General features: G+C 42.4%; 2 protein-coding genes across 4 annotated transcripts; one reads left to right on the top strand and one right to left on the bottom strand.

Moving 5' to 3' along the window:
- Positions 1 to 174: 174 nt before the first annotated feature.
- On the bottom strand, positions 175 to 2,770 carry mbd4 (methyl-CpG binding domain protein 4). 3 transcript variants are annotated; one of them, XM_029834306.1, is made up of 7 exons: positions 2,299 to 2,770; positions 1,587 to 2,233; positions 1,217 to 1,282; positions 984 to 1,118; positions 762 to 911; positions 475 to 575; positions 175 to 401 (listed from the first exon to the last, which is right to left on the bottom strand). In XM_029834306.1, exons 1-7 carry the CDS (start codon positions 2,445 to 2,447, stop codon positions 327 to 329), a joined length of 1,323 nt encoding a protein of 440 aa, XP_029690166.1. In that variant the 5' UTR covers positions 2,448 to 2,770; the 3' UTR covers positions 175 to 326. The 3 variants fall into 3 exon arrangements, with proteins under 3 accessions (XP_029690166.1, XP_029690165.1, XP_029690167.1); XM_029834305.1 differs by having other exon boundaries at positions 475 to 578; positions 2,299 to 2,768; XM_029834307.1 differs by having other exon boundaries at positions 475 to 578; positions 1,587 to 2,126; positions 2,299 to 2,440.
- A 147-nt stretch (positions 2,771 to 2,917) lies between these two features.
- On the top strand, positions 2,918 to 18,908 carry ift122 (intraflagellar transport 122 homolog (Chlamydomonas)). The gene is made up of 29 exons (XM_003963416.3): positions 2,918 to 3,513; positions 3,961 to 4,027; positions 4,273 to 4,357; positions 4,449 to 4,527; positions 4,604 to 4,680; positions 4,793 to 4,859; positions 5,088 to 5,228; positions 6,057 to 6,132; positions 6,628 to 6,819; positions 6,985 to 7,123; positions 7,780 to 7,982; positions 8,812 to 8,949; positions 9,115 to 9,279; positions 9,754 to 9,951; positions 10,053 to 10,193; positions 10,319 to 10,372; positions 10,963 to 11,124; positions 11,836 to 12,002; positions 12,365 to 12,536; positions 13,480 to 13,582; positions 14,824 to 14,964; positions 15,046 to 15,143; positions 15,978 to 16,078; positions 16,850 to 17,015; positions 17,087 to 17,204; positions 17,281 to 17,409; positions 17,956 to 18,032; positions 18,125 to 18,289; positions 18,389 to 18,908. The coding sequence occupies exons 1-29, from the start codon at positions 3,470 to 3,472 to the stop codon at positions 18,470 to 18,472; spliced, it is 3,549 nt and encodes a 1,182-aa protein (XP_003963465.2). The 5' UTR covers positions 2,918 to 3,469; the 3' UTR covers positions 18,473 to 18,908.
- The last annotated feature ends 230 nt before the right edge of the window (positions 18,909 to 19,138 follow it).

Below are 19,138 nucleotides of genomic sequence, written 5' to 3'. Positions count from 1 at the left end.
TGTGATGCTGCCTCGAGTGTTGTTTTTTTTTTGCACGGGCAACAGTTGCCTTGGAAATCAAGTTCCCCAATACACGGCCCAATAAAGCTGGCAGAGTCTGAGGACGTGTCAGTGTGCTCGGAGACGGAGGATTAGGGTGCCCGTGGAATCACAACAAGAGCAAAGACACACGTCCATGTGTAAAACAATTTAATTTGGTATTATTTAAAACACAATGAAAACGTCGACCCCTCAGGATGTCACTGCGTTGTGCGTAGAGTTAAGTGAGGCTTCAAGTTCACCAGAACACAGATCCTACTGGATTTTCCTCACGGAGCCTCGTGGTTTTAGATTCCGAGTGTTGCGTGGTTCTCCCACAACCAGGCGTGGTATTTGTTTAACATGTGGTCTACAGGGGTCACCTTCAAGACAAGAAAATGTCAGATTCAGCATTGTTGTTGGACAAAAAGAACAGAAACCAAAAACTGAACTCGCCTCTCTCCATTCTCCCAAACAGAAGATCCTGTAGGAGTCGTTGCCGTACTTGCCAATGCCGTGAAGCTCGACCGGGTAACGCCACTGTTTAGTCAGATATTCTTCTAAAAACAGACACAGATATCATAAACCCACTGCTGGCATAATAACCACACCAACAAACACACAGCAGACCCACATTTAGTGACAACCTGTGCACACGGACAACACAGATGACATCAGAACCTCAAATACTGAAGTTACTGGGGTTACATGCAAAGAGCTGGTTAACAGAGGGGTGCATTTACCTGAGAAACGGATGAGTGCTTTGGCCCTGAGCTCATACAGGCCCAGCGGCTTCATCAGCTCAGACATGGGCTTCCACTCGGCTCCGCGGGTTACCTCTGCAGAGGGGTAGCGCTCAAAGAACTGCCATAGTGTGGGGATGGCCATCTTACCTGCAGCAGAATGACCAACATAAGACACAACTCTAAACAAACCAGCGTGTGTGTGCAGTTACTGGTCCCCACCACTGGTTTTATTAAGGAAAATCGTGGCCACCAGGAGCTTCCATGGATCGTGAAAAAGGGTTTCCTGTACTAGGTTGTAGGGAGAGCGGGGAGGGGTCCACTTCTTGAATGCCTTCCTTCTGGGTGGGCTGAGGACTGCAATTGTATTGTCACTTTGAGCTGCACACTAGTTATTTAAATAAACTTTGTCACAAAAAATGAATCTTGTAATACAAGCAAGCAGGCAAGATTACCATTTTTGCGGAATTTTCTGGTGAAATAAGGGCTTGTTTTCCGCTTGTCTTCTGCATTCTTGGACTCTAATCAGGAAGAAATCATTTTTTTTAAAGAGTGAATTTTTCTACGTCCAGAGAGGTGTCTTGTACCACGCTTTCTTCCAAGTTTAGAATTTTGTCTTCGTAAAGTTAAACTACTGAAGGAAGAAAGTCTCAATTCTGCCAATTCTCCCACATCCCTTCAAACACCTCCTAGAAACTGGATGATGAACTGATAAATTACAAGTTTAAAATAACTGCTGCACATTATAATTGCTGAATTCAGTGATGATAAAAAAAACAACTTGAAAATCTGCTTTCACAAGCTGTCACTGTAAATCATACTTACTATTCTGGGAATCTGCCACCTGTGCGCAGCTCCCACCACTGATTTTAGGTGACAACACCTCCGTTCCTACACTGTTAGCACCGGCGTCGTGTTCTGAATCGGACTCGTTGCCACCTCTGCTGTCAACTTGTCTCTCTTTTCCGCCTTGTACATCCTCGCTCTTATTCTCACCCTCAGCAGGAGGTTCAAGGTTCAGAGTCGGGACTGAAAGTGAGCCTGCTTGCTTTTCTTTGCAAGCATTTTGTTGGTTAGGAACTAATCTGAGTATCTTCTCTCTCAGCAAACCTGCCCTGTGAGGTCTTTTCTGCTGTGCAACATCATCCACTGTGCATGAAGCCGACGATATCTTCTGCATTTTCTCTGGTACAATATGGTCTGAATCACCAGAATCATTTACTGCGTGGACTGTAGATCTGAGTGCATAACAAGTGCTCGCCGATGTATTTAAAGGTGATTTGGATTCTTCTGGTGCATTATACTGTTGTTCCTTCTCCTTTCTTCTTTTCTGCATCGCTTTGAAAGGGGCAATGACTTCATCATCTTTGGAAGCAGAAAAATTAAAAAGGTTTATGTTTAAGTCCTCTCGTCCATGTTTTAAGAGGAAAGCTTGCAGGGATGTCTTTGACCGGAACTTCAGGCCCTGGGGACTGATAGGTCTCAGTCAGGCGTTGTCCAAAGGTGCTGTAAAATACTTTTTTTTTCACTTAATTACCTTATTATGTAGACGTCCAGTTTGCCCGCTGTCTTGCCAGTTTTCCTCTGCCTCACCTCTCTGATCCAGCCAGGAGGCATTATGGAAGTATCGCATAAACGATCCACATCCTTGGAATTATTTCCCTTGCTCTTGGTCTCCAGCTGCATTATGCAGTATTTTAAAATGCGTTGTGGAGACAAGTCTGACGAGGAGCCAGTGTTATCATCGGCCTGACTTCAGCTAATTGGTGCATACTCCTCAGCAGGCATGTCAGTGTGCATCAGATTACTGTAAAGCAGAATTCGGACAAGGCCTATTCGAGTATTTGAGCAACGTTTTCTAAAATTCGATCAAGATAAAATCTTTCTCATGTGGAAAAAATCAATGAACTGTTGTCACTGTCAGCACACCTAACTTCGCCCCCTAGATATTGTTGGACACAAACAGACCAGCACAAAGTTGTTGACGGAACTCGGTTAAACTGTCTTGCGCCTTTCCTTTGTGTTTTACGGCAACGTCGTAAGAATCCTGACACAGCGCACGCGCACCAGGAAGTTACCGTAAAGCGTCCTATAAACAATTCACACGCGAGCCCACACTCTTTTACAATAAAGAAATATCTCAAAAAAGAAATATTGGTTACAGCAAGTGTCATAATAAGGAAGACACCAAGTTTTTATAATATAAAGCTCATTTTTATTCTCTGTAGCCTTCTAATTTAGTAGGAACATTTGTAATTTATTTAATCCCCATTGTATTTTTTGTGCTGTAATGATACCCTAATAATCGATTCATTTACACGCATATGTGAAAGAAATTTCTTTACATCTGCCTTTTCTTGTAATTTAACAGAGATTTTAAAAATCGTTACCATGTATTCGATGATGAAGGTTTGCTAAATAACAGCTTTTAAAATTGTTTTGACACTTTTACACGGCGAACACAAGAGAAATACGCAATGTTTTTCTCTTCTCTCGTTCCCTCTGTTTCAACTAAAATTGCAAATGTCTCCGTGCACAAGGTTGAAAAAAGATGCAAACGACACGTGGATACACTTTAAGAAGCTACGGATGCAGGAACAGCACATACAGGAAGTTGTAGGAAGCGGTTCTTATGTCTGCATATTATGGACAGCTGAGATTAACCTGTTGATATTAAAACAAGGCATTTTAGTTGTGAGAAATTCGAAATGAGAGCCGTTTTAGCATGGAGGGAAGTAGTCCGTGAAGAATGGTAAGAATCCGTTTGTTTTACACTTGCGCCATTAACTCAAAGACCAGGTCGGGATGGGGACGCTAGGTGGCTAGCAACGGCGGTTGCTATGTAAACTAAAGTTAGCCAGTCGTGCTAATATTAGCCCCGCAAGTCACATATTGTCATATGTGAGCCGTTGTATGCATTTGTTTAAATGCGCGGAAATGCACATAATTTGTGACTCAAGTAAAATGTCTCACCAGTATTTTTTTAACGCGATGTAGCGTTAGGAACTCATTCTGTTAAGCTAACTAGCTGTTTGCACAAATTAACGAAATAACACTAAATATGTTGAAGTATTGTTATTTTCCCAGATCATTCAGTCTCAAAGAGGTTCTCTCCGATGTAATTTCTTAGAGTTTGCACTAGAGTTACACGGTTCATCTGCTAATACACCACGGTAAACAATTTTATTATTTATTTCAGTGTTTATGATATAACCTTCAAGCCAGATGGAAGCCAGGTCGTAATAGCTGCAGGAAAACGTGTTCTGGTATGGCTCTCCAGCTTTCTTTGTATCAGATGTAAATCCAACTGTTTTGGCCGGTACTGCTACACCAAACCCACTGCATGACCCTGCACTCATTTCCCAAGTGAAGCCTTTTTTGGATTTGCTGAATTTTTGCTTGTTTGGTCTCACGAACGTGCCATGGCCATTATTGACATTGTATAATTTTTGCAACATTTTAAGTAATGGAGGATTCCTTACACAATAGAAAATATTGTGTTTTATTTCAGGTTTATGATACAGCAGATGGGTCTGTCATCCAGCCTTTAAGTGGACACAGTGCAATAGTGTATTGTGTGGATTATGCTAAAGATGGTACTGGAGTGTCTTTCCTTTTTTGAACATTGTTGTCTTGTAACAGCCATAATTATTATAACCATAGTAAATCCATGATTGCATTCTGCAGGGAAACAGTTTGCCTCAGGCTCAGCAGACAAAAGTGTTATTATCTGGACATCTAAACTACAGGGTATTTTAAGATACACGTGAGTATCATATACTTGTAAATGCATCACCAAAGTATTTTGTACAGCAGAGTGTAACTTTCTTTTTTATTTGCAGTCACAATGATTCCATCCAGTCTCTCGCCTACAACCCTGTCACTCAGCAGCTTGCTTCTTGCACTTGTAGTGACTTTGGTGAGTGAACCCAAAGTTGATTTAAAATGCCCTGAATATGTTTTATTTTTAATGAGACTGTCCAAGATTGTTCTTTGCACACATAACTTACTTTATTCACAATCCTCATTAGGCTTGTGGTCTCCAGACCAAAAATCAGTGAGCAAACATAAAGTTAGCAGCAGAATAACATGCTGTGGGTAAGTGCAATCTTAAATTTAAATATCTGTGTTAGATTTTAAAACTAAAACTGTGAGAAACAGTATATTTTTGTAGAGTCTATGAACAGCTATTAGTTTATTGTTGTTTGTATGTTCCCTGTAAGTTGCCATCAAATCCTGTAAAATGGATTTTGAATGACAGTATAGGATTGACAACGTGTAGTTTAATGATTCACATTAAAATTAAAATGATTTGTGTGAATAAAGGTGGACAAATGATGGACAGTACCTTGCCCTTGGCATGATAAATGGAGTAGTGAGCATTCGTAACAAGAATGGAGAGGAGAAGGTTAAAATAGAGCGTCCAGGTGCCTCTCCTATCTGGTCCATAGCCTGGAACCCTTCAAAGTAAGTTTCTTTTATTGCACTTTGGTCTATAAAAAAGAAATTAAACCAGTCATAATCTTACTTTCTTATTTGTACAAAATCCTTTTACATCCACATGCAATTAATTTTATTTGCATATATGTTGCATTTTTTGCACGTCTTGAACCAAAAACATACACTAGAGATGAAATTCCCCTTTTGGTGAAAGTCTCACATTTACGCTAGTATTCATTGTAGTCAATGTGCTTTGTCCCTTTTTAAATGAAATAATGATAATCATGAACTATTCATGCACGCCGTCTGTCAGTAACACGAACGAGAGGCAATTCTATGATTTGTGTATTGCTTGTTGCTGCCAGCAGGTGGCAGTGTTTGGCTTAGGTACAGGTGGTCTCATTAATGCATGGGAGGAGATTATGGCGGCATGTAGTGGGTGACCTTCAACCAAATTCACCTTCCAGCCAAACTATTTATCAGGCTATTTAGGTGAAGGTGCAAGACAGGAAAATTGAGACAGTGATAAAGAGCAGCTATAGGAGAGCAAGTGTAATCTACTCTATTTGCTCTAATCTGTCATAATAATCATTAAGAATGATAACGTAATAATGAATAATGAGTGTCAAGCAGGACATCTGCGGAACTGACAAGGATTCATCAAGGCTCTAAATGGAGGGATGCATAGGCCTTTTAAGCATATAGCACAGACAAGATCAGGTCAGGAAAGGTTACTTTACTGATTAAAAATAAAAGCATTCCATTGTTTGTGATAAGGCTTGACCATATGATAACAGCCAAATACCCAACAGCATGTTGGCTCACAGTGGTCTGTGTGCGTATCCACATTGACAGGGATGAACACAATGACATTCTGGCTGTAACAGACTGGGGTCAGAAGCTGTCCTTTTACCAGCTCAGTGGAAAGCAGGTGACAAACATTTTTCTAAGTCTTTGATCAGTGTTTTCTATTGTAATCTTTCTTTCAGTGACTCCTAAAGCAATAACAGTGCATTGGAGGTTATATTGCTATGCTTTAATGCCCTTCTACTGTCCCTCCTTCCTGCTAAATTCCCTGCAGGCCATATTGTAATTATAGACAAACATGCATTGTTCATTACTCTGCCGGTGTGCCCCAGGCTCACATATTGCCACCAATCTATTTAAGTGAGCATTTTGTTTTGATTATAGCAGAGAGAATTATCCACAGTGAAAATAAAGAAGTGCCATGCAGCTTTCTTATTCTTTTTTTTAGACACTTTTTTAACACTTAAATGAGACAGGCTATTTTAACCAGAAAAACCATTTCAGCTTTGGACAGATCTTCGAATCAAATAATCTAGGTGATGGATTATGACATGTGCAGACCAGACGACCACGAGTAGCGGTTCATAGCAATGTCCACTTCCCTCTGTTTCTTTCTCAGATTGGAAAGGACAAGTTCCTCACCTTTGATCCTTGTTGCATCAGCTACTTTCCCAAGGGCGAGTACATTGTCTTGGCCGGCTCTGATAAACAGGCGTCGCTCTACACTAAGGACGGTGTGCGTCTGGGCACCATTGGCGAGCAGAATTCCTGGGTCTGGACGTGCCATGTGAAGCCAGACTCCAACTTTGTGGTAGCTTCACTTTGAGCATATTTAACTGAAAGAGTAAATTGGTTTCTGGCAAATTCTTTCAGTTCTACTGTGAAGCTGCTTTAACAACACGAAGGCTTTCCCACTCTCAGTCTTTTTTTAGAGGTGTTAATAGGATGTTCTGCTACATTGTTATATCTTATCTAGGTGTTGGGCTGCCAGGATGGTACCATTGCCTGCTACCAAATTGTCTTCAGTACAGTTCACAGCCTCTACAAGGATCGCTACGCCTATAGAGACAACATGACGGATGTCATTGTCCAGCACCTCATCACTGAGCAGAAAGGTACCTGATAACGCCGGTGCGGCGCTTTGCACACTCCTCTGAAAGCCATCTAGCTTCAGTATGCATGTTCTCCCTGTGCCTGTGTGGGTTTTCCCCACAGTCTAAAACACGTGCGCATTGCATGACTGAAGAGTTTAAATTGTGTATGAGCGAATAGCAATGTGTTCTGTGATGGGTTGGCAACCTGTCCAAGGTGCCTCCACGCCACTCTGACTGTTGGGATAGACTCCAGCACCAGCTGTGGCCCTGATTAGGAATTAGCAGTCTTTAACAGAAAATAGATGGATGGAAAAGATGGCCCACGGTATTGTGATACCCTCTAAGTGGTGAATGCATATTTGCTCTCGGTCAGTAAATATACATTCCGCAGTATTAGTTCCTGTATGACCTTGAGGAAATGAGAAACCACAAACAACTCCACTCCAATTCAAATGTACCAACATTGATTGAAAGCCATGTGTTCACAATGTTCCTGATGTTAGAGACTTTGAGTTTTGTCAACTGTTTACTGCTGGTGCTGGTCTCTTTTCCTTTTTTTATTTTAATAAAAAGGACCTTGCAACCATTAAACCAGTTTTCAGATTAATTAAACAGGGAGGAACTAAATCTTACCCATTCTCTCATCATGTCCACTGACCCCATTACTTCCTTTTTAGTGAGAATCAAATGTCGTGAGTTGGTCAAGAAGATTGCGATCTACAGGAACCGTCTGGCCATTCAGCTGCCGGTGAAGATCGTCATCTATGAGCTGACTTCAAATGACGCGTCAGACATGCACTACTCCATCAAGGAGAAAATCTGCAAGAAGTTTGAATGCAACCTGCTGGTGGTCTGCTCCCAGAACGTCATTCTGTGTCAGGTCGGTGGAAATAAATTATGCATTTAGCAGAGCTTTTCTCAGATCATCTCTTCAAAAAAAAAAACATTTTCCTTTCAATTAGACTCCTCAGACTAAATACTACTGACCTGCAGTGACTCTCTTGCTTTTTTTTGACTACACAAAAAGCCACCTTGAAAATTGAGAATGTCGGGGAAGACGTTTGAACAGTATTAACGTGATAGAAGTGAAATGATTCTATTCAATAATGGCTTCCAATGCCTCAGGGAAAAATTCTAATATCATGAAATTACCAGTTTTCCATAGGGTCTTGCATTGTTTCCAATGTGCTCCAGCTGTGCGTGTGTTCCACAGGCTCCACCCCTCTCCCCTTCTCTGCTGGATACAGCATGACAGTTGACTGAAGGGGGTAAAAAAAGGTGTCTCAGCCAGTGAATGTTCCTCAGGGCACCTTCCTGGTCCTCAGCTGCATGCTCTTGACAGAGGCTGGTAGGGAGGAGCAGCCATAACAGACAGAGGTTATTCCCCCTTAAATCTGTCTGTGCATGACAGAGGTGCTTCAGATCTTCCTCTAACACGTATACGTCTGTTCCGCGCATCAAACGGGTTTTACGCTGAACGAATGGGCTGTCCTCGTATGAGACACACATGGCTGTGTCTGATCAAATCATTGCTGGTCCTCAAAACATTGCCGTTTGACTTTGAACCACACTTAGCAGCGTTTAAAAGAACAATGTGCTTGGATTGATTGTACACGTAGGAGTATGTTGAGGATTAACAAACCACTCAGTCTGGGCTGCTTGTGTCATGTCGGTCATGAAGCTGTTGTTTTGCCTCTCCCTCTGTGCAGGAGAAGAGGCTGCAGTGTCTGTCCTTTACAGGCGTCAAAGAAAAAGAATGGGTGATGGAATCTCTAATTCGCTACATCAAGGTGATAGGTGGTCCTCCAGCCAGAGAGGGGCTACTGGTAGGACTAAAGAATGGAGCTGTGAGTATTTACATAAAAAAACCCTGCAGTTTAGCCCAACGTTTAGGATTATCACAGCAAACTGTGCTTATACGGTTGCTTGTTGCACGCGGTTGGATCTCACATGAATGTTGAGGGTATATTCTGAAATTTCTGGATATTATTCTGTTGTATTTTGTCACCTAGATCCTGAAGATATTTGTCGACAACCAGTTTCCCATCACGCTCCTGAAGCTGTCATCATCCGTGCGCTGCCTGGACATGAGTGCCTCCAACAATAAGCTAGCTGTAGTGAATGAGCACAACACGCTCCTCGTATACGACCTCAACAGCAAAGAACTGCTTTTTCAGGTCAGCGGACAAGGGTTTGGAGGATGAAGTTAACAAGGCAGCTTATTATCGTGGATTACTGCGGCTGAGAAAGATTGGCTGTAGTTACATGGATTCCAAAAGAATTCATTGGCCTCTGTTTTTAATTTAATGTGCGTCTATTATGAAGCTGTCCATACTGAGTCACCAATGCTTGGTCATGTCAAAGAGTAGAAAAGAGCAGATCTCTATAAATGCTGAAAGAAACTGTTCAACCATATAGATTATTTACAAGTGGTAAGATGAAAAAGTGGAAAAAGCGTATCGAACCTGATTGATTTTAGTTTCTAGTGCTCTACTTGCTATACAAGGTGCATGGAATAATAATAAGGAGGATTTATCAAGGAATGACAATTAAAATAAAAATGCAGACTGAAATAAAAATAGATTAGCATGAGTAAGTATCACACATGTTCTTGAATAGGGCTTGTTGTTTCCTCCCGCGTTTTCCTGTAGGAGCCTAATGCTAATAGTGTGGCCTGGAACACCCAGTGTGAGGACATGCTGTGCTTCTCTGGTAATGGCTACCTTAATATCAAGGCTGGCAATTTTCCTGTACACCAGCGGAAGATGCAAGGTTTTATGGTTGGATACAATGGATCGAAGATTTTCTGCCTCCACGTCTGTTCGATGTCGGCTGTGGAGGTGCCTCAGGTGTGTCACTTTATCCTGCCTGGGTTTAACGTGTTTATTTTAAATGCTGCGTGTCCAAATCTTAAGACTTTACTGGTTTTTGAGAATGCTGTTCTCCCCAGTCAGCACCTATGTATCAGTACCTGGAAAAAAAGATGTTCAAGGAAGCTTATCAGATCGCCTGTCTGGGTGTGACAGAGAGTGACTGGAGGGATTTAGCCATAGAGGCTCTGGAAGGACTTGACTTTGACACAGCAAAAAAGGCCAGTCAATAACCCACTTGGTACAAACGTCACTGATGGAGAACATTTAAGAATGTAAACTTATTATAATCAATCTTTAAGTAAGATGAAGAGTTAATGGAGAATATTTGTTTCTTATTTTTCAGGCCTTCACTAGAATCAGAGACCTGCGGTATTTGGAGTTAATTGATCATATTGAGGTAATGCCCAGAAAAAAACCCTTTAATCACATTTAAAGCTGAGTTCATAGTTTTATTTGCTGGTTTTTATTTCAGTGAGATCACTATTGTTAGGCTGGGCCCAGAGGAAATTGTTATGGTAATGGCAGATTTTATTGCTACATTTTTAAATGGGACTATATCACAGATGTTGCACACTTGAAAAAGGGAGGAACCTCCCTCATGAATGACCTCCCTAATTCATACATGCAAGAAAATACATAAATGCGGCAAATTGCAAACATGTTTCTTGAAATTGCGTGTGCGGCGTAGAGTCATTTTCAGCCTAATTAGGACCAGCCGAACATTTCCACCACTCTGGCTATTGATAAATGTTTTAGAGGGGTGCTGCAGCAATAAAAAAACCCAAGTAAATTACATCTTCTTGCAGATAGACTTTGTTCCCCAATTATGGTAATAGAAGAATTCGGTCAGTTAAGTTATCCTCGCTGCATCCAGTTCTTTTCACAGGCATTTGCCTCATTCAGTGTGTGAGTGTTGACACGATTGATTTGTGTGCGGGAGTATTTATCTATCCAGACGTGCTGGTGTTTGTGCTGATTGATTCGCAGGAGAGGAAGAAGCAGGGTGAGGACAAAAACGAGCTGTTCCTGGCGGACATCATGGCCTACCAAGGGAAATCCCACGAGGCAGCAAAGCTTTACAAACACTCTGGCCATGGATCCAAAGCCCTGAGCATGTACTCTGATCTGTGCATGTTTGATTACGCAAAGGTGATTATTTTGTTGTTTCACAACAATAAGCACATGCACGGACTTTACATTCCACCAACGCGCACGAAGCGCTACATGTTTTGACGCCGTAGAACACGTGTTCTGCCTTGCAATGTGCAGTTTGTGCCAAATTGGGGCCCTGCACTGTGTCCTACCAGCCCCTTCATTTTCTGTCTTTCACCTCCTCGTATATCACCGGGATTCCAACATATATCATCTAATCAGTGCACACCGGGGCCTCTCCGCTATGAGGGGGGGAGATAGAGTTGTAAAATAAGGTGAGCATTTGCTTTTACAAGAATATTTTGAGGAGGAGGTCATTTGATTTGAGCCAGGTTTGGCTGTTTTGGGTGCACGTGTGTGGACACTTTGATCATTACCGTTCCATCGCATAGATGACAGCCGCGGTCCTGTATATTTGTGCGTCTGTATCAGATTTAATATGTGTTTGAAGTGGCGGCTGTATATTTATGTAGCTGTGTGGCCATCTGGTTCGACAGGCTGTTTGTTTTAAAATAGGATGGTCACTGAAAGGGAAAGGCTGTCTTGCTGGCTGCTGCTGTCCGTCTGATTCTACATCTCCAATCTCGGTCTTGACCCATATGGTTTTAACTGTCTATACAGGACTTTCTTTCTCTCCTACCAGATTAATATCAGGATTCTACTTAAAGGTTTTCATTTATTTTTTCAAATATTGTGTATTTCTTGAAGGATTTTGTAGGATCAACAGATCCCAAGAACAGTCGGATCTTGAAGACCAAGCAAGCAGACTGGGCTCAGAGCAGCAAGGAGCCCCGGGCTGCAGCAGAGATGTACCTGTCTGCTGGAGAACATCTGAAAGCCATTGATATCATAGGAGAACATGGCTGGGAAGACATGTGAGCATCAGATCTTCCACCATAAACAAACTGATTTTCCTCTTTTTCCCTCTTGGATATGTTTGAAGGAGGCTCTCACCTGTCACAATCACTTTCACCCGCTTTATCGCTCGAAATTCCAATTCTCAACAGTTTTACTGCCTGCTCCCCTGTTTCACAGCTAGAGGTTAATTTTAGCTCGAGACAAGGTGAGGTGCCTAAACATGTCAAGACTTTGTTACAGCTTTTCTTAAAAATAGCAGAAAAATAAAATTTATTTTAAATTGTGGTGGCAAAGATGCTACGTTCAGTGGGAAAACTGAGAAGAGTTATTTTTTAACCTGAATTGATCCCTTATTTGTTTTCTCACACCTTTCTCCCAGGTTGATCGACATAGCTCGCAAATTGGACAAGGCTGAGCGTGAACCGCTGGCTAAGTGTGCCTTCTACTTCACCAAGCTGAAGCAGCACGGCTATGCCTCAGAGACCTACTCCAAGATGGGAGACCTGCAGGCTCTGCTGCAGCTGCATATTGAAACCTGGCACTGGGAAGAGGTCTGACATCCTTATAAACATGGGAGGCACACCTGGTCCACTCATCGTGGCTTATATATATACTTTGCTGAGACAATAACATCAATATTCCGCGAGCCTCTGCGGACTGTGCTAAATAAACAGCTGCGGTACATAGATTTAAAGTTCCAAACAAATAGATTGTGTTTGATGAAGTGAGCCAAATGCAAACAATAAGACAATTCACCGGTTAAATTTCTTCTTTTATTGACATGGTTTAGACCGTACACTCCCACGCGCTAAGTCTGGATCTAATCACCCACTTTTCGAGTTCTTTGAATCCATGCCCATGATCATTGTGAGTATCGGCTTAAGGCTGGATTCTGCTTCCGGTCCAATTCCAAGAGGAATGTATTGCAAGCTTTTTTTTATGTTCATCAGCAGCCTTTAATCAGTTAAATGCAAGAAAACAATCTTAACAGTCCAAATGTGCGTGCTGAAAGACAAAGACCGAAACCAAACCATCTAATTGTGATCTGCAGAAGATTGGATTCTCATTTGATCCCAAGACAACAAAAAAAAGAAAAGATTGGAGAGCTATGAGGATGGATGTTAGTCATTGAAGTCACACTTTTAAAAAGTATAAAAGTCTACTGGTTGGAATTTAATTGTGTGCCTCTTGGGTCAGGATTTACCCTGGGACATTTTGATTAATCTGTCTGCACGATACCTCTCTAGCTAACAGTCAGACAGGAGTAAAGGTTCTCCAACGCTCATACACTTGGTGTTTTGCAGAGCTATTTAACGATGGTCTACAAACAGTTTTAAAAGAAAAACAATTGTCCAATCCTCCCGACTAATTACCTAGGACTTTAACTCTTTCTTGTTTATGAGATACACTCTGCCAGGACTGGTCATATTTGTGCAAACGTATCATCGGCAGTGTATTCACCTGATGTGTATTGCTCTCACATGTCTTTTTTAGGCTTTCACATTTGTGGAGAAGCACCCCCAGTTCAAAAATGATGTTTATGTGCCTTATGCCCAGTGGTTGGCTGAGAATGACCGCTTCGAAGAAGCTCAAAGAGGTGAGTCACCGACTGGGTTCCACCTAAATATGACATTCATCTGCCTGCAACGTTTGGCTCTTCTTCCTTAGAAATTCTCAGCTAACACTTGAATTTTGAAGCTGAAAACCCCAGATTTACTTTACTTATGTCACCAAGGACTTTTTAAAGTTCTCTCTATCCACTGCGAAACATGCCGGGCCGGGCCAAGCCGGGCTGCCTGCTACAGGATGACATGCGTGCCTCTAATCACCAGTGCTACAAGCGGCTCTGATGATGATTACCAACTGTAACCATAGTTATAATCAGCTCATAGATTTATAATTATGATCACAGCAGGCATATTTCCTCGTCTACATAATCTCCCTCTGCTTTCCCCGACATGACTGAACGGCCCTGACTCTATTAGAACTTGTTCATGGCCGTGATTTTTGCTGATGTTATGAAAAAATTGCCAGGGTGTGTATATTTTGACAAAATCATTATCAGCCTGTTTCTTTGTCCCAACACGTCGCATCATTGGTCTGTTGTAGTGCGTCTGAGTGGTAAAAGCCAGGCTCACACAGTTCCCGCAGCTTTACCGTCTTTATTATTCTGTAGATATGCAGTAAATACGTGCGTGGACGTCTGCTCAGGGAGGAAGCCGCTCTGCCTAAACTGCTTGATTGCTGTGATTGTTTTTTGCTCCTCTCTGCAGAGATAATAAGACTCAGTGAGTCGAGTTTCTTTTTTTCATTTTCGCCAGTAAACCGATTATTTTTCCACATTGCTGATCGTGTGCATTTGAGTCTGGCGGTGATAAACTAGGAGTTGTCAGCGATTATAACTAAGTTTAAATTTATGTCCCTCCCCCCCAACCCTGCTTGTAGTCGGTGACAGCTTTAGAAATAATTCACCCCAGACTGAAGTGATTGGGGGTATTTCTATGGCCTCATTTTAAAACCGGTGCTTTGATTCATGCTCTAAATTCAGCTCCAAATCATTTCTTACATCCGAATTCCAATCGGAGACGGACCTGAAAACGAAATGAAAGCTTTTTAAAGGTATAATCATGGTGATGGTGGAGAAAATTACATAGACTCACATGGTTGACATGTGACCCTCAGTGAGTATGACCAAGTGGAAACATGTCTATTTGGAAATTAGCTGAACATTAAACATCTCACAGCTGCTTTTTCTTCTTAAATCTTTCACCGGCAAATCCTTCAAAAGGCACATAATCCATCATCTTACTTACATCCATCCATCATTTTGCTCTTTAGCGTTTCACAAGGCAGGGCGGCAGAATGAAGCCGTTAAAGTCCTGGAACAGCTTACCCACAATGCAGTGGTGGAGAACAGATTCAGCGACGCAGGGTACTATTACTGGATGTTGTCTATGCAGTGTCTGGACATTGCCAGAGGTGAGACACCTGTGAACATTACACCACACTTTTTACCGTAGTGTCTGATGTATTCGTCATGCTTTTCCACATCAAATTCAGGAAGTGAAGAGCAGAGGAATGAAATGCTGGAGAAGTTTGAGCATTTTCAACATCTCGCTGAGCTCTACCACATCTATCACTCCATTCAGCGTTTCATGGTGAGAGCCGCTGCTGCCGTTGACCCAAATCTTTCATATTCAGACAAATGTGAGAAGAATTATTCAAAAGGGGCAAAGTAGTCACGTCATTTCAGAGCATTTTCCTCCACTTGAAGTGTGCCCTTTTCATTACTGGCCAATTTTCTAATCAACTTGGGCTTTTAAAAGACCTCAGAAATGAGTCTGTTCTTTGTTTTCCAAGCCCTGACTCTAATATCATTTGAAGTGGAATAAAGGAAGTTAAAATGTGCTGAGGTAAACTGAGCAAATTGGGCTGAAGATGTATTACGGTAAGCCTGAACTACTCAGAAATGGTATTGATTTTGTGAAACTTGTGTACTTAAGGATCTCTGTGAGGTCCAGAGATAGATGTAAGTCAAAATCGACCTCTCCCTGAAACCACGGTTACCAGTTTCTTGACTAATCGGGGGGCGTCGTCCCCGTACCCTCGGGCCTAACGCACTTATAAACAAGCTGTTCCTGGTTGTGACCCCTGAAGGGGTGACCTGGCCTGCGTCAGGCTTCTGTGTTTGTTGTTTCAGCTTTCTACTGACTCTGTGGTCGTAGCCTCACAACCATCTCCACGATAAAAACCAGACCAGGAATCTAGTATGTCTCACCATAACTCTCCATGGTGGGCACAGGACATTTGATTTATCCACTTTTGGGATAAGGTGCAGTTACTGATTGCTATATTGAACCCTGCTTTACCCTGAAATCCAAAGAATTGGACTGCTCGGTACTTAATTTTAAAGAAGCTAAGAGAGGGATTGTAGGAGATGGGATTTTTCTATCAGGTGTTATTATACTTCTTTTATGACTTTGTTTCTCCAGGATGAGCCCTTCAGTTCCCACATGCCAGAGACCCTTTTCAACATCTGCAGATTCCTCCTGAACAACCTCCACAAGGAAATACCACCAGGCATTTCTAAAGTGTATCCTTCCATTTGCAACAGCAAATGTAGCGTCACTTTTCCTCCAATATTTTTTTAATATTTAGGATAATATCAGAAAAGCAGCAGACACGTCAGATTAGATACACATCTTCCCACACTCCCAGTGAGAGTACGTATAGAAATCATACATCTTATAGAAGTTGGGCCACATCTAGAATGGATGTTGCAGGCACTATCATGATAAATCAGTGAGAGGAGAAGAAGAAACAAGAGCAGGCAGCAGCCATTCTGGTGCTGAGAGGAAATAAAGGGGTGATGATGGGGAGGAGGAGAGGATGCCAGCTAGAGGCACGTTCTCCGTCACTGGCACAAACGCTTTGATTGCAAAAATTCATCACGTACATATACAGACATTTGAAACAATGTGCTCTAATTGGGGAGGGACAAACACGCATGCACATACACACAAAAATGCAGACACTCACAGATGAGGAGGAGTGTGAGGAAGGAAAGCCCAGCCTTTGAAGAGGAAATCAGAGTGGGCAGCAGCTGGGCTCCTCTGTGGCCAAATTTAGGAGCTCCGGAAACTTTGAAGTTAGATTTACAGCCTTAGAGATGCTACACTGAGGCTCAGTCTGAACAATTACACAGCCTAAACACAGAAAAGCTGCTCTAAACAAATTCAACAATGGGAGGACACACAATTCAGCTGGGCCTGTGGAGGTCTGGGGGTGTGTCTCAATATCAAAATATTTGCAAATCAGATACTAGTCCCTTTCTTCAACATGCGTTCCTTGACCTGATTATTAGCAATACCTTGTACGTCCTTGCCAAGCAGAGCCGACAACTGGGGGCATATAAACTTGCCAGGTATTGCTGTGAGAAGCTCCAGGGCCTGTATATTCCATCTTGCTACCAGCAGTCCATAGAACTTTGCAGCCTCGCCATTCGCTCCAAACCTTTCCAGGACAATGAGGTTCGTGTCGAAGGGTTTTATGAAGGTGTTTTATGTCATGTTTGATTACTGAGTTTCATATGTTTCTGCAGGACCTCACGGAGAACATGATGTGCTACCGCTGCTCCACCCACAACCCCCTGCTGAACAACCAGGGCTGTGTCTGCATCAACTGCAAGCAGCCCTTCATCTACTCCGCTTCATCATATGGTCAGCGCCTCACAGACAGGTGGAGTTCAATAAGGGCGCAGACATGATTTAATCGAGCATGTTTCCATGTGCGCAGAGGTGTTGCCCCTGATGCAGTTCTACCTGGAGGACGGCATCAGTGACGAAGAGGCTGTGTCACTAATTGACCTGGAAGTTCCAAAAATGGATCCGAGGGAGACGTACATGCAAAATGTGGACAGTGATGGTATCCTTTAGTGGTCCACCCAATGCAGCTGCACGCAAGCACGCACGTTGACAGATGATTTAAATGCTTTGAATAAATTGTTGGATGTCACGCTTTGAACCCGACATGCTGCTGGGTTTTGGAAACCTGCACTCTGCCCTAATATAGTGCAGATTTCTTTGAAACAGACCACGTGGCCCATCTGCCATGTGACGGTACTAAGAAGCTGTCTTGTCTGCATTGGCCCCGATTCTGTGCTGGTGGGTAAGCCGTCAGAGCTAAGTCATCTTAGCTCTTGAGCTAATAGGGTTAGCCAAGCTCTCCTGTCTCATCTTAATGACACTAAACCTCCGAGAGCCAGAGCCCTAGTGCAGGGATTAACCTGCATTAGCCTGCAGACACTCAAGGGCACTGAGGTCATTCAGAGCCACAAAGTGACTGACAAATAAGATTGATTGGCATTTAAACATATCTGTTAAATAGTCTGAAATATGTCAAATGTGGTATAGAACTGTAGGTATGAAACGCGTTTGCTGAAGCTGTTAGATCTTAATTCACTCCATTCAGAGCTGCAGGTTTTAAGGAGAGCCGATGGTTTGGACGATACCTTCGAAGACCCGTTTACAGCCAAAATGAGTTTCGAGGTAAGGAGGCGAAATGATTTATATATGACTCGCTGGCAGAGTCGGAGAGAATGGCGGTTCATGGTAACATGGATCATTGTCTGTCTGAGCAGCAGGGGGGTTCCGCCTTTGTCCCAGTCAAGGTGAGTCGTTCCGTGCTGCGCTTGATGAGCAGGAGGGACGTCCTGATCAAACGCTGGCCCGTGCCCCTCCAGTGGGAATACTTCCGCTCCCTGATGCCTAATATGAGCATCACCATGTGCCCCACCTGCTTCAAGGTACATTGTTTGAAAAACACTGAATGCCTGAGCAGACTGTTATCTTTTCCCAGATGCCGTCTGAGCTGATATTTCCTTTTTGTGTGTATTCTCACCCAGATGTTTCACAGTGAGGATTATGAGCTCCTGGTGCTCCAACACAACTGCTGTCCATACTGCCGCAGGCCCATCGATGAAAACTAAACAATGTCGTCATGTAAATAAACTGAAAATGGCTATTTATACAGTGTTTTTGAATAAATGTAATATTGCAAACACCAACATCCTTTCTAACCTATAGGTTAATACTTTCCCTCAACCTTCCCACTTAATTAAGAAGATATTTGTTATTCTTTCTCCATTAAAATGCACAGCATCGACCCTTTAACCCAGATGGATTATGGGGATCAGATTACCTATTCCACTCCTAGTGTCCATCATCACTTGAGACCATAGATCTACTATAATACAAATCATGAAGCAAATTTAAACATCTTTCTGACAGCAGGGTTTTGTAATTCAACAGATAAATTCTTACTGATAATGAAAACCTCTGTATCTTTGCACTTGAGGCCCATTCTACACAGTGGCTTGGGAACAGACATTTATGGGTGCAAATAAAGAGGATTGCAAAAGCAAATATATTTGTCATTCTTTGTGCTGCACACTTCAGATAAAAACTAGGCATGTTTCCTCTGCTTCCCTCCCACTCTTGTCTGCTGTTGTAATGATGCATTGATGCTCCTGACAGTAATGACAGGCTTCAGACGGGCATGACTGTAACCTCCTCACCTTGAAACTGCTGAATGTACTGCTTTGTTATTTCTGGAGAGTTCTCCACCGATGATTTGTATGTGTGTGCGGCTAAGA

The sequence above is a fragment of the Takifugu rubripes genome, chromosome 3, assembly GCF_901000725.2.
Source record: "Takifugu rubripes chromosome 3, fTakRub1.2, whole genome shotgun sequence".
Classification (NCBI taxonomy): domain Eukaryota; kingdom Metazoa; phylum Chordata; class Actinopteri; order Tetraodontiformes; family Tetraodontidae; genus Takifugu; species Takifugu rubripes.
Note: the sequence above shows the minus strand (reverse complement) of the source record. Positions and strands in the feature narration are given on the sequence as shown.

Coding starts and splice junctions, on each gene's coding strand:
- ift122 (XM_003963416.3), top strand. CDS start 3,470: ATGAGAGCCGTTTTAGCATGGAGGGAAGTAGTCCGTGAAGAATG. Junction 4,681..4,792: donor TTGCACTTGTAGTGACTTTG/GTGAGTGAACCC, acceptor AATCCTCATTAG/GCTTGTGGTCTCCAGACCAA. Junction 17,205..17,280: donor CTACTCCGCTTCATCATATG/GTCAGCGCCTCA, acceptor CCATGTGCGCAG/AGGTGTTGCCCCTGATGCAG.
- mbd4 (XM_029834305.1), bottom strand. CDS start 2,447: ATGCAGCTGGAGACCAAGAGCAAGGGAAATAATTCCAAGGATGTGGAT. Junction 1,283..1,586: donor GGTGGCAGATTCCCAGAATA/GTAAGTATGATT, acceptor CTTCCTGATTAG/AGTCCAAGAATGCAGAAGAC. Junction 402..474: donor GTTTGGGAGAATGGAGAGAG/GCGAGTTCAGTT, acceptor CTTGTCTTGAAG/GTGACCCCTGTAGACCACAT.